This window comes from Maniola hyperantus, chromosome Z (genome assembly GCF_902806685.2).
Source record: "Maniola hyperantus chromosome Z, iAphHyp1.2, whole genome shotgun sequence".
Lineage (NCBI taxonomy): Eukaryota > Metazoa > Arthropoda > Insecta > Lepidoptera > Nymphalidae > Maniola > Maniola hyperantus.
Window position 1 is genome coordinate 8,012,713 of NC_048564.1, and position 14,826 is coordinate 8,027,538.

Sequence of the window (14,826 nt, forward strand, 5' to 3'; positions counted from 1 at the left end):
AATAAAGTTCGTTACATTTGAATGAAGGAAACTGATTTATTCAGGGATTATTACGTCCACAATTTACTTAGAGTGGGATTTTTGACACAACGGGAAGATAAAGGCTCGAAGGGGATTGAAATGTCCATCACAATTCACAATAATATGGCTCAGAACCTTTTACTCTTCCACCCAATCTATCAATAACTTAAATTAAATATCTGTGATTTCAAAACAATAACTATAGCTTAAAAAAGGCTTAACTAAGCTTAAAACATAACTAAGCTTAAAAAAAGACTTTAAGCACGTGTTCAAACCTTTTAAAAAGCTGTTTACTGGATTTATTTGTTCGTAATATGAAGGTATAGTGATTTATCGAACGTGCATTTGGATGACAGATGATTATATGGTTCCTTTGATTGATGATAGAAGTGGGAAGTGGACGGTAGGAGGGTAGGAGGAGCTCTGTGATGGTATAATGGACTATCGAATTTGGACTCATTTTTTTCCTTTGTTTTCATGACTTGACATGAACCTAATGATAGAGATGGAAGACGGGTGCTGGAATTCTCGTATGACATTGTTTGACAGGTCGAGATGGCAATTTTCTAGTGATGTGACATCACATACCGAGTAATTGATATCGATAATTGTTTTGGTATGCAACAAAATGAGAGACTAAAATTATTAATCCCTTTTATAGAAGTAATAACAATAATAATCATCGTTTATTATTCAAAAAAGTAATATTTTACCTATTCATCACAATCAAAATAATATGAATACATACATATAATACATATAATACATAATATAATATACAGCTATCTCCGCCACCGCTCCAAATTTTTCGTAAGTCCGTTTAGTCGCACGGTAGCGCGTTCGAGGTCACCCATACCGCGCACTTTGGCTGCGCTCAACGCACTGCTGAAGGAGTCCCCTCGCTGTGACATATTTGCTGACAAATGGGCTGACCTCATGGGTCAGATCTTGCACTTTTGTGCAAATTTATAATTTTGCTTTTTTAAATTTATAATTTTAAGTTGTTAATTTTTGTAAGTATGTTTATATGTTAGTTTGTACTCGTATTTTAATTAGTGTAATTGGCTTTATGGCCGTTCTAATTAAATAATAAATAAATAATAATAATAATGAACTTATATCGGTACATCGTTACCAACACTTGATTTTAATAATTGTGAAAGTGATTTTAATTGTTCATCTGGTCCTACTAATTTTGAATCGGATTTTATTCTGAACATAGACTTAATTTTCGATATGCCAGAACAAACCCAGCCCTATCCAGTGTATTGTATATTATATAAAATTATTTTCAGTTTAATTTTGCAATACTTTTAATTCACGTGTTTGAGCATGTATTTATTGCTTATTTTATTTTTACACGTGACGAACAGGTAACTGAAGTCATATTTTGAAAATAACAAAACAACAAGAAACGACGAAATCGATAAACGCGGTCGTTACGGATTCGTGCAACATTGAAACTATGATTATTCAGCTCACAAAACAAGAGTAACAAAATATATAAACCAAATGTTAAAATTTAAAAAATTTAAACTAAGTAAACTTAAAACTACGAGCTCGAAAGTATTAAGAACAAAAATGATGTCTTATTTGAGCTGAAAGGGCTACTGCCTCAGCATGATGCTGCTGCAATATTTGACTACTGCAGCGCTGATTTTCAGCCCTGAATGTCATACATGTATATTATACGAATGAGAAACTTCCTAAAACATTACCTTCAAACCTATTGGAATCCGGAACATATTATTATTAACTCAGTTATCGGTTAAAAATTAATATTGGTGTACCTACCGTCATTTATTACCACAAAATATATTATGCAGTTTTGTGGTTTCTGAGAGTTTCAGAGCTTGATCTATCAACGCGCAGCTCAAATTACTGGATGGATCGGTTTGTTTGGCATGCAGATAGTTATTAGGATGCAGACATCGCTAAGAAAGGATTTTTAAAAAATTCACCCTCTAAGGGGAATAAGCCTCTGAAATTTGGGTAGTCCGCGCGGATGAAGTCGTGGGCATAAGATAGTTAAGTATAATATTTGAGCCAGTATTCATTATCAAATAACTATAAAATAATAAATGTAAGATTAATACGACAGTTCTTAGTCTGTGTCATAAAATTAATTTGTATTTTGAAATAGGTTCCAGAAAATCCGGATATCAAAGAAGATTATTTCCTTACTACGAAAAAGCTTATTTATTTCCCTGTTACACAATTTCATTTTGAATTTAGCGTTGAAAACGTTCTTAAGTAGCTAGGTAAAGCTTTTTAGATCACTCTCGAAAACTTTTCCGTTCCGTTCCGTGTTGCATAAAGTTGAAACTTAAAAAACAGGTCACGTGCGCGTCGGACTAGCACACGAAGGTTCCGTACCATCGTAACACTGCGTACTTTATAATTTGATTCATTTCCATGGCAGCCATTTTCAAATTGCCATCTTGGTTTTTTATTATTTGTTGTTATAGCGGCAGTAGAAACACATACTCTGTGAAAATTTAAAATTTCTACCTATTACGGTGCATGAGGACAGAGAGACGGGCAAGCGTATGGATAGCGGAGGCTTAGTTATAGGATCCCGATGTCACTCTTCGAGTAGAGGAGCAGGTTCTTAATTCGATGCGTAGTTTTTATAATGTATTTTGAATATCGATTTTCCTGTAATTTTTTGACTGATTAGATACGCGATTTTTCTACCCGATAGGAAAATGTTGCCCCATAAAATTTGCATATTGTAGGATATTATTATTTCTGTCTTGCTACGTGCTTTCACAGTTTCGCAGTAACGTCTAGTTTAATTAAAAACTGTTACACTGTTAAAAACTTTTACTCAAAACTCAAACTCAAAGCGTTTATTCTAATTGGGTAATTTTTATTGTAAACTTTTTGATTGTCAAGTATGGAATTTGTAATATAATGATGAACGGTGATAAATAATCAATTACGTAAACTTATAGTGAAAGCTACGCGGGGTTCCAAGCGCGCGAAGCACAACCGGATATTCTTTTTAACCGACTTCAAAAAAAGGAGGAGGTTCTCAATTCGTCGGAATCTTTTTTTTTTTCATCATCACCATTTCACAATATGACTTAAAAGCGTATTAAAACTATCAAAGCAGATTTCCAAGCCTTCTTATAATTTAAATAATCTTCTACATTGTATTTTTCATAATAGGTATATTATCTTTACGCTTCTAAGTTAAATATCATCGATTGTTAGAGTGCTTCGTATAAAATAAATTGAAACATAATATTTTACCACCACTCACACGTAGGCGGTAAGATTGACCCGTTGAATATTTTATCCTCACTAGAATATTACGTATTCTATCGATTTCGCGTACTATATTCATAGCATTCCTTTTTACCCAACTGTGGCGATGTCCAAAAGGAGGGTTATGGAGGAAATCCTCAATTGGGAAAATCACGTGATCAGAGCTAATGTTTTAGGTATAAAGAGTAGGTAGACTTTTGAACCTTTAGTAGAACATGTCCATCAAAGGTGGCTTTCTTTTATATTTACACTAAATCCTTTTTCTTTCCATAGGTTTGACAGGCTGGCAGCAGAACACCACTGCCTCCGCATCAAATTGCTCGGTGACTGTTACTACTGCGTGTCGGGGCTGCCCGAGGCGCGCGATGATCATGCCAAGTGCTGTGTTGAGATGGGCCTGGACATGATTGACGCGATTGCGTAAGTATTTAAATGTTCATGAAATCCGTATAAATTGTGATATTTCTTGGCTTGTGGTTGGCAGGCTTCACACAGATTTGAGAACATTATGAGGAGCACTCAAGCATTCTGGTTTCCTGACGATGTTTTCCTTCACCGTTGAAGCAAATGTAAGTGTTAAAAGTTAGAGGTGCGTACTCAGGATAGAAACCCTATCTTTTTTATCGATTACAATTAGTTAGCCTTGACTGCGATCTGACCTAGTCAGTAATGATAAAGGAACAAGAGGCGGGCGTCTTAATCACTAAGCTATCGCGGCTCAAACAAATTATAGCAATAATAATTTCACTTGTCTATCATCAAATCAATCAAGCACGACGAACGACCAAGCAGAGCGAGCGTCGAGCATCATGAGCGATAGAGCACTGAACAGTCTGCAAGTTTTCATTACTCTCACCTTATTACGCATCTCAGCGCTCCGCAAGACAGCTCAATGTGTTTGCGCTATTACATTTATTAACATTCTCCGGCAGCTTGGTACGTGAGGTGATGGCAGTGAACGTGAACATGCGCGTCGGTATCCACACTGGGCGGGTCCATTGCGTGGTACTCGGCTTGCGCAAGTGGCAGTTTGATGTATGGTCCAATGACGTCACACTTGCCAACTGCATGGAGAGCGGTGGCGTTGCTGGGTAAAGATGCTCATTATATCCACCCATTCATTTATTTACTTCGTATGGACAGGGTTATTGAACAAACAAAATGACACCGACTTGTTGGTGCATAAATGTTAATTATACACCAATGCAACCTCAGTGACGTCTGGATTTCAAACGAGTAGTTCATTAGTATCTAAGATGGCGCTGATTTATATGGTTTCTAAACCGTGAAAAATTTTGTTCGCTTGATCATATCTTGTCAATTAAGTATATCGATATATCCACCACTTCTTTACGTAAAATTTCTTTCAGTGCAATTTAGATAATAATTAACATCACAATTATATTATGCGTCTTTAGAATCAAGCTATCTCTTTGGAAAACTAGTTTAAGATTGATTCACTATTGTTACTAATAACATCTTTCTCTATTGTAAAGGCGCGTACACATCACAAAAGAGACTCTAAAATGTCTCGGCAATGATTACAAAGTAGAGCCCGGCTATGGAGGACTACGCAATTCTTACCTCAAGGATCACAATATTGAAACTCACCTCATTGTACCCGACGATACAAGCCGCGTGGTAAGTCGTGATATAGTTTAAGAAAAATTATTAGTGTGCTTACTAAGTATACCAATATTTTGTTTTTTTACTCCTTTAATTTCAATACATTCAGTAGGCACAAACAAGGTGCCTATAACGTTATTGTAAGCATTTTTTATAAATTAAGAAAGGGCAAAAACAGACGTACATTAGGAACTACAGTCCTAGTACATATTATATGCTCAAAAGATACATACACAACGCAGAGTGGCGCAGAGGTACTTCAAAGATTCAAGGCACCTTGTACCTCTGGATATGCAGTCTCATTAAAAAAAAAAATTCGTTACTAGTTCATACATATTTTGTTTATATATTATGCGAAATTAACGAAAATTAGAAAAATACTTTATCCTTCAAATTATTTTTAAACTTACGCACTACTAGTTGACTCTTTCCGTTTTCGCAAGGGGTAGACTTACCTAATTATAAGTTTTGACAACCGCCTGCATTATCTGGAACTTTAATGTTTGAAAATTATCGTATATACTTAAGAAAATTCATAATCCATCCATACTAATATTATAAATGCGAAAGTGTGTCTGTCTGTCTGTCTCTTTGTCTGTCTGTCTGTCTGCTAGCTTTTCACGGCCCAACCGTTCAACTGATTTTGATGAACTTTGGTACAGAGTTAGCTTATGTCCCGGGGAAGGACACAGGCTACTTTTCATCCCGAAAAATCGATGAGTTCCCACGGGATTTTTAAAAACCTAAATCCACGCGTACAAAGTCACGGGCATCAGCTAGTTGTTATATAAAACTTTACACGCAGTATCTTAAGCTCTATTAAATATTATAATAAATAGGAAAATCTGCTTAAGAATAGATGACGGCTATTGTCCTATGTAGACCGGTGTTCTTGTACTTATTGTACATTCCCAACAGAACAGCGCTTTGTGAAAATTATTATCTTCTCGGACCACAAAACGCTACATTTTAAAACTAAATAAAGTAGAAAATCTTCACTGAATTAACTACCAACTAAAAATATTATACAGCGTTTAATAAACTAGCAGATACGTGCGACTCAGTCCGCGTGGATTTCGTTTTTTTTAATTCCCGTGGACTACTCGCACTTGACTACTCTCTATTCTTTACTACAGAACTCTAAAAATATTATAATTTTTCTGCAATTTTCATTTTAGGGTAGTAAAGTATCTAGTTCTTAAAAGGCTTATTATAAATGCAAAAGTGTCTTTGTTTGTTGGTTTGTCCTTCAATAACATCGCAAAGGTGCAACGAATTGACGTAATTTTTGCAAGGGCATAGATAAAGACCTGGAGAGTGATAAAGGCTACTTTTTATCCCGGAAAGAGTTCCCACGGGATTTTTAAATAACCTAATTCCACGTAGACGAAGTCGTGGGCATCAGCTAGTTTTACATAGATATTTAAAGATTTCTGTATTCGATCGATAGGACAAGAAGCCTCAGCACTCATTCTCATTGAATGGCAATATTTCAAAGGAGATGCGCGTAATGGGGCATGGCTCGCAGCATGGCAAACACTCTTCAAAGTAAGTACCTAGTTAATAGTTAACATGCCTTGAGCTATCTATTACGTCCAACTATAACGCGACAGGTTGACATGCCAATCGGGGTATAAAGCGGAGGGACGCCTCGCACACCCGCACGTCACCCGCACTATCCCGCACCAGGTTAATACGGGGGCTGTGCGGATGTGCGTAGCGTCCCCACCCCGATTGGCATCTCGATCTGTCGCGTACTATACAAAAGTTTTATTTTATAATAAATCTTTTCGAATCCTCTTTTTATTTTATTTTCAATTACAAGAGGTCTTAAATATAAATATTTTGCAATCGTTATTAAACATTATGTTCAAGTGTTAATGTTTATGATACACAGCTGAGGTTGTTGATATTGTAAAACATTTTTCAACATTTCGTAATAAAAACATAAATGTGTGTATATTTGTGTGCAAACCTGGCCACTTGAGCGATGTCATTTTGTTCCTGATCTGTCATCTATACCTTCTATCCTACATGAATGCAGTGCACGCAATAATGCACACACTCTTGCACCTTTTGCTCGTCTGTGAAGCAAACGCAACAAACGCATTTTTAAATTCAATTTATCACACCTTCGCTATTACATGCATTGTTTCGCCAGCTTATTTGACGGAACGCAATACCTCTGTGCAAGTTGAAAGTGCACCAGTGTAGTTAGATCACTCGGGTGTCGGGTAGGCTATTATTTTGATATACGATATTAGATACAGGCAGTATATTTACTGTTCAACATGTTGAAATTTACAATAAAATTTCTAAAGATCCTACGTATAAACCAAATGATCCGTCTTCCTTATTAGATTATTTATTTATTAAGAGGAGTGTCCTTCGATCGCTTTCTAGCGCCCTCCTATAAACAAAATTTGAGTCTCATTATTTTGTATATTAACCAATCAAACTCAATGAAAGGTACACTTTGTAAGCTAAACTTTGTGTCCGTAGTCTGACAGATTTCCCTAAAAATAAGTAATTTCAAAATAATACGGATTTAAAGACTGGTGTGAATATTTGTAACTTTGTTGAGTAATTTACTAAAGCCCCATTGACTTATATATTACTTCGTATGGACAGGGTTATTGAACAAATAAAATGGAACTGACTCATTGGTGCTATAGCACCAATGCAACCTTAGTGACGTCTGGATTTCAAACGGGTCGTTCAATAGTATCTAAGAGGTGGCGCTGATTTATTTCGTTTCTAAACCGTGAAAAATTTTGTTCGCTTAACCATATCTTGTCATTTGTATCGATGTGCCCTGCTTTCATCTCCTATGTGTGCGTTGATAGCACTACATCGGAAACTTTTCAGCAAATCCCAAAATGATATACTTACTGCTTTGAAAAATGTGTTGCATACTCCAGAATTTCTTCCGATTTCCTAATAAATGGATTGGCAGATAAGGACCCATCCCGTGGTAATCTTCATGACGAGACTTGACCAAAACACATTTTGATACTTCCCTCTACCTCTCAATAATTATAAGAAGAATACTTTCACATCTTGTACGTCTTGTGATAATAGATTTCTGATCATCATCATCATTTCATCATTTTCTTTAAGTTTGCTTTTAAGATTAGAAGTGTCATGTGTTCTCGTTTTTGACCATAGTTTTTGACCAGTAAAAAACTATTAAGATTGTCTGCGATACCTAATTTTTTTAATAATACACAAGATAGAACCTACATTTTAAGGATAAGTGCTCTCCCGTTTATTTAAAAGGTTGACGACACTTTAACGTCAAGCTAATGGACTTACGATAATTTCCCACTTAAGAATAAATTAAGTTAATTATACGTAGGTACTTGGTATAGAAAAGAAATAATTTTTTATTCAAATAAACTTTAACAAGTGCTTTTAAATCCTCAAAATAATTTACTGCTGGTTTATCACTTAATATTTATCTACTTTGCTGCTGTTCTAAAAAATATTTTATTACTTCCTTGCGATTACTACACTTCGTAAACAATATCGATACATATAATGTAAAACATTTAATCACATAGATATCTATTGGTCTTCTGTTTGCCGGTCTGTTTGCAATTTTTGGTATTTGGGGAATTTTTGAGGCCCTAAAGAGACTTCAAGTTTAAAGGAGGAAGAAGGAGAGGTAGATTATCAGGTTTTACTGAAACCTTTTATTTAAAAAAAATTGGCAATCAGTGGGGACTACAGACAGAAGTGAAAACCTAAACTACTGCCGAAAGCATTCTTGACACTTCCATTAAAAATAATTGCGTTAAGGAAATACAAATTTAAAAGCTAATACAATTAGCATGTCGTTGACGTGACCTTAAGTTTTATCCATCCCAAAATCACCCAACGTGCCTAAATAAATTTTCACTTCAAAAATATTTGGACCCTACTTGTTTGGTTATCATAGTTTTTGTCAAAGTACAGGAAACATTGTTTTAATATTTGAAAGCAAAACGGAAATGACACACAAATTTCAAACCCCTATTTTACCCGCTAAGGGGTTGAATTTTCAAAAATCCTTTCTTAGCATAATTTCAGCCCGATCTGTCCAGTAGTTTGAGCTGTGCGTTGATGGATCTTTTAATAGAGCGTTTCCTTTTATATATTTAGATACATTGTACATAGGTTGGTATAATAACTCGGCGATTAGCGCGACAAAATGTATGTAATCAACGCGGCGCATGCGGCGGGTGGGTGCAATCTATATTGAACTTGTAGAAAATTAATGGCCAATATGTTTCACTGGTACAAATGATCTCGTTAAATTACAAATAAAACTTTCAACTATACAATTTTTCCAAATTACTCACTGAAATTTATTGTCGGCTGTAAGCAGAAGAATCCGAACAGCTTGAGTTTCGAAATCCATTCCTGTTAGTATCTAAATCTATGGCCTAGATATACGTCTATATTTATAAACAGTTATAGATTTTACAATAATAATTACCAAACGATTTAATATCGACAATAGCCAATCCTTATTGTGTTTTAACGACAAAATTTGGCCCTATGACGATATTTTGAGCTCTGGGTACCAAATCTTAAAATCTTATGCAGTCCAATCTATATAAATTGAACTGTTTGTAACATAGGATCGGAATGGATACTGGCAATGAGAACAAGAAGCCTGAAGACGAGGTGAACGAGTACCTAATGAAAGCGATTGATGCTCGCTCTATTGACCGTCTCCGCGCCGAACACTGCCGGCCGTTCACGCTTTCTTTCCGTGACAAGAAGATGGAATGCAAGGTAATACTTTTAAGTAGCTACCTGTTATGGGTCTATTTGACGGAGAAATGTATCCCTAAGATAACCGCCCTCCTAGAGAAAGATCGGATTATGCAATTTTTACTCACTGAACCCCTTCAAAGGCCCATATATTGGGAGGCTCCGAGAACCTGAAGAACGCATTGGTCGCAAGAAGCGAAATAATACTCTTAGTAAAAATGGTGCTTATGCGGAAGGATCTGAGATCCCATCGCAATACTATCCCCCAAAAAAATTAGATTTTTAGGAGGCCACAACTCTCAGCAATAACAAAAACGATGCCAAGAAATGTTAAAATTTTAAACATAAAGTATGGTTTATAAGAAGCCAGTGCGCTGGCGCCAGTCCTATCAGCTTAAAAATTGACGGGCATTATATTCTCGCCAGCTCTGTAAGACAGCGCTGGCTTGGCTTGAAAAACTGTTTATAATACAAGGCCAATACCAAGCCAGTGCTGACTGCCAGTAATACTGGCAGCCAGCGATGGCTTCGTATAAACAATGCTTTAGATTAATATAGTAGATAATATGGTAGTTAGATCAATATAATATATTATTTCAAATGCGCTGTAAGCAGCCTGCGTTCGAATACCAAGATAATAATTGAAGATTATTACCTAGTTATTCGAACGCAGACGTAGACTCTGCTACGAATGCAACAAATTTTATGATTGTGCTTGTTAGAAGGAAATGTTGCCTTGTTTCGCTTGCTTGGATATATTGAAAGACATTCTATATTATGACAGAATAATTTTGTGAGATTATATTAAGCAAAAAATGTGTACACTAATAACTTGTGTCCGAATAATGATGACTGTACTACAGGAAGTTTCCAAAATTTCTCATAGGAACTAGGATACAAAATAGATAATATGTAACTGTAACATTCTGATTATTTATGACTAGCTTATGCTCGCGACTTCGTCTTTCAAAAATTTCGAACCCCTATTTCACCCCCTCAAGAGTTGAATTTTCAAAAATCCTTTCTTAGCGGATGCCGACGTCATAGTAGCTATCTGCATGCCAAATTTCAGCACGATCCGTCCAGTAGTTTGAGCTGTGCGTTGATAGATCAGTCAGTCAGTCAGTCACCTTTCCTTTTATATATTTAGATTATTACTATCTATATCTAGCGACCCGCCACGGCTTCGCACAGGTGACGATTTTTCAGGACTCAATTCAAAATTAACATCATACTGGGAGATTATTGTTGCTTATTAAAATGTTCATAAAATAATATAGCCCATGACCTTTTTAGGTAATCTATCTTTCTGTTGGTGGAAATCGTATAAAAATCTGCACAGTACTTCATGAGATTAGCTCGAACAAACAGCGCGGTCGGGGACTTTAATATTTTATAATAATAATATGTAGTGTAGTTACTCTCAATTTGTAAGCAGTTTTAATATTAATAAATATTATAATTTAGTACTAATATTATATATACCTACAAGCCAATATTTAAACAAATATATTATGTCATTATTTTTCAATTTAAATAAGTTGAAATAAAGTGACAAATTTAAAATCTAACTGAAATCCCCCTAATAGTTAGGGAGGCGAATAGGGGAATTTTCGGTTATACTCGAGCGTGTCAGTTTAAGATATGAGAGATACCTTAGACCTAATAGAACAACCTTGTAAAGTATTTAGCTCTATATGTAGTGACGCGCGCCTAGGATAGACGATCAGATTAGTAAAAAAAAATCGATAGTCTGAAATACTCGAGCGCGTCAGATTAAGATATTGGGGGTTGATTTTAGTGTTTTAAGACTAAATTTAACTAATCTGACGATAAGTCCTTGACGCTGCCGAGTTATAGGATCGCGAACTTGTAAAAAAAAAACGTTAATCCGGCATTCTCGAGCACGATTTTTATTTTTTTTATTTTGAAGAATATAATCTAAAACTTACTAAAAATACAAAATCTGCCGGTTTCCGCATGACCGGAAGTGTGGAGGAGCCACTTCGTCTTCCGAAAAGACGAGGTAGTGGAAACGCGTTGCGGGATATAAGTCGCGAACGATACATTTTACCAAAAAAAAGTTTAAATAAACAAAAAAGGTAATTTTATTTTACACAAAAAAGGTCTCTTTACATTTTTGTCCAAAATTAAAACTTTTTGACTTGAAGCATCATAAAAAACTCAAACTCCCGGTTTTTTGAGTATATCTCGAAAACTGAGGGTGTTAAAAAAAATTGATATGAAATAACGATAATTAAATTATGTGACTTATTATATCTCAAATTTTTTTTTTCTAAAGCTTCTCGACAATTTTCGTGGACTCGGAAAAAGTTACGCGTATCTGTATACAAAAGTATCATTAACATGTACAGTTTCATGTATGTATATTATTCAATAGCCTGTTATCCTCAAATTGTTTTTTGGACGTACCGTAAGCAAAACGAAGTGAAGAATTGAAGCAAAAAAGAGGAATTTGCCATAAACATGTAATACAGACTGAGCGCTTCGCGGAAATATGCCGTCCTACCAGTATTTTTCCTTAATTTCGCAACATTGATGGTGGGGGAAGAAGCGGTAGAAGGGAAATTTCGGGAAATTACTATTTTTATATCATTTCATTTTTTTATACAATAAATAATACAATTCGTACTACATTTCATTACATTTACGTTGGTTGTATCTATCGCTTTATTGTCATTCTTAAATTCCCCGTTTTATCAAGGAGAAAGAAAGGAAAAAAAAAGAAACCAAAAAACCTTTTTCTGTCAGATTAAGAGAACCCACCAACATTTTTGTCAGATTAAGAAAATATGCATTCAGGATACCGAGATAAACCTCCCCTATGAAAATCTGACGCGCTCGAGTATTTCGAAAAAACTTTTTTTTTTTTGCATTTTCAAAAATTCATCATAACTTATCGTCGCGCCGAAATCGTCAGTTTTTTTAAAGGGAGCTTCCTTGGGGCCTACTCAACACCCCTTCCGAAAATCTGACGCGCTCGAGTAATTTTTTTTTTTGCATTTTTGACTACTTTATTTGCCTACCCCCACCACGCAAACCGGCAGATTAGTATACCGTTGTTATCAGAGGCACTTGGGGCATACGTAGTATGAATATCTGACGCGCTCGAGAATGCCCAAGTAACTGTTTTTTTAAACATTTTTGAAAAACCGTACACGCCAAACCCACCGCTAAAATGGTTTTTACCATACGAGCTTTTCTTTTCGATATTTTATCTTTCGATTTTGATAGGTCTCGACGGCGCCGTTGAATTACGCCATTTAGCTACCTCGCCTCCCTAACTATAATAGATGTCAGTTAATACAAGGTACGAATTGCTTTATTTCCCTAAAATGACATGAAAAGACGCTTGTGCTCTGTAATTACATCCTAGAACGAGTAAATCGTTATTTTCGAAGAACTCGAATGTATATTTGCAAATAAAATACCATTTTATAAATAGGCAATTGCGCTTATTCAGTTAAACACAAATATCTGAATTTAATAATAACTGAAAGTTCGTAAATCATGGAACTAATAATTATTGTAAGATGACAGCGATTTACATCTCATAACATTTATATACTTATTAGATTTTTATAACCGAATAGGGTTTTGGACTGTGTAGTAATAAAATGATGTGATGTTTTGTATAGCGGTAGTTTATGGGGCTAGATTAATTTAAAAAAATTGAGTTTTCGTTATTTTTAGCATAATTATTTTTTTAACGTCACGCTGGTCGAAAGGCGATTAATGACGTTACAAGTCGTAAACAAGAAATATTTTTAAATTTTTTAACATAAAAAATATTTTCCTGGAGAAATTGCTCTAATTTTATGTTAAAAATTGAAGTTTAAATTGAAAAATATTTGTTATTTACGACTTAACGTCATTAATCGCCTTTTATACAGCGTGACGTTAATGTTAACGATAAATAAAAATCATTATTTTTAAATTATTATCTTTAAAATCAAATGGGCTACCCATAAACTAACACTATACAAAATATCTTATCATTTTATTACTACAGTCCAAGATCCTATTGGCTCTAATAAGAACCGATTGAATTTACATTCATTTTGTGACTTACTTTTAGTGAATAGAATGGCGAATCCATCACCGATAGCAGACAAATATCCCATAGTTACCCATAACACATTAAATATCAGCGTAATACCAGTACCTACTGTTCTTCTGTTTGTAGTATATTGCGGAGAGAGATAGGATGCTGAAGACATATTTTATCTGCTCACTGTTCCTGTTCCTTGCAGTGACAGTAATACAGCTTTTCATCTTTGACTTGTGAGTTGACTGTTTTTATATTATTGCTAGCTGATGGCCGTGACTTCGTCTGCGTGAATTTAATATATTTTTAAATCCCGTGGGAACTCTTTGATTGTTCGCTATAAAAGTAATCTAGCTAGTCACTGTCCTTAATATACATGCAAGAAATCACATTGATCCGCTGCGTGACTGCCGCAGCGGCGTAATTGAACGACCAACTAACCAACAAAACCTCTTTCGCATTTATAAATATATATAATATGACACAGTAATCGTTATTTTATCGTACTTAATGTTTCACTAGATGATGCCCGCGACTTCGTCCGCGTGGACTTAGGATTTGTAATAGTCCCGTGGGAACACTTTGATTTTCCGGGATAAAAATTCGCTATTCGATAAAAAGCCTATGTGATACCCCGGGATGTAAGTTACTTCTGTACCAAATTTCATCAAAATTGGTTAAACCGTTGGGCCGTGAAAAGCTAGCACACAGACAGACAGACTTTCGCATTTATAATATTAGTATGAATTAGAAAAATTCCATTCAATATTACCTATTCGAATCGGTTCAGTTCATATTGGTAACAAATTTTTCGTAACCAGCTTTAAAATAAGATTAATATTTCGTCTTTTCATAACTGGCTATTAATCAAGGGTAATCTGCCCCCCAATTGTGTAAGAATAACCATTTCATGGCTATTGCAATCGTCAAGAAATTCTGCCCTTTGATTGGTTGATTCGCTGTTTACATTTTTTCACAGCCAATCAAAGGGCAGAATTCTTGACGATTGCGATAGCCATGAAATGGTTATTCTTACACAATTGGGGGGCAGGTTCGTGATTGACTATAAAAATATG

The 14,826-nt window shown here is 35.2% G+C and overlaps 1 protein-coding gene across 2 annotated transcripts in view; it reads left to right on the forward strand.

Annotated features, from left to right (window-relative positions):
- Nucleotides 1-14,826, forward strand: part of LOC117995718 (adenylate cyclase type 6) — a 157,967-nt gene that overhangs the window by 123,455 nt on the left and 19,686 nt on the right. For both annotated transcript variants that reach the window (XM_069509019.1, XM_069509020.1), the window contains exons 13-18: nt 3,568-3,714; nt 4,227-4,385; nt 4,791-4,935; nt 6,371-6,468; nt 9,546-9,702; nt 13,889-13,986. In XM_069509019.1, the coding sequence (XP_069365120.1) occupies nt 3,568-3,714; nt 4,227-4,385; nt 4,791-4,935; nt 6,371-6,468; nt 9,546-9,702; nt 13,889-13,986 (804 nt within the window). The remainder of the gene's footprint in view (nt 1-3,567; nt 3,715-4,226; nt 4,386-4,790; nt 4,936-6,370; nt 6,469-9,545; nt 9,703-13,888; nt 13,987-14,826) is intronic.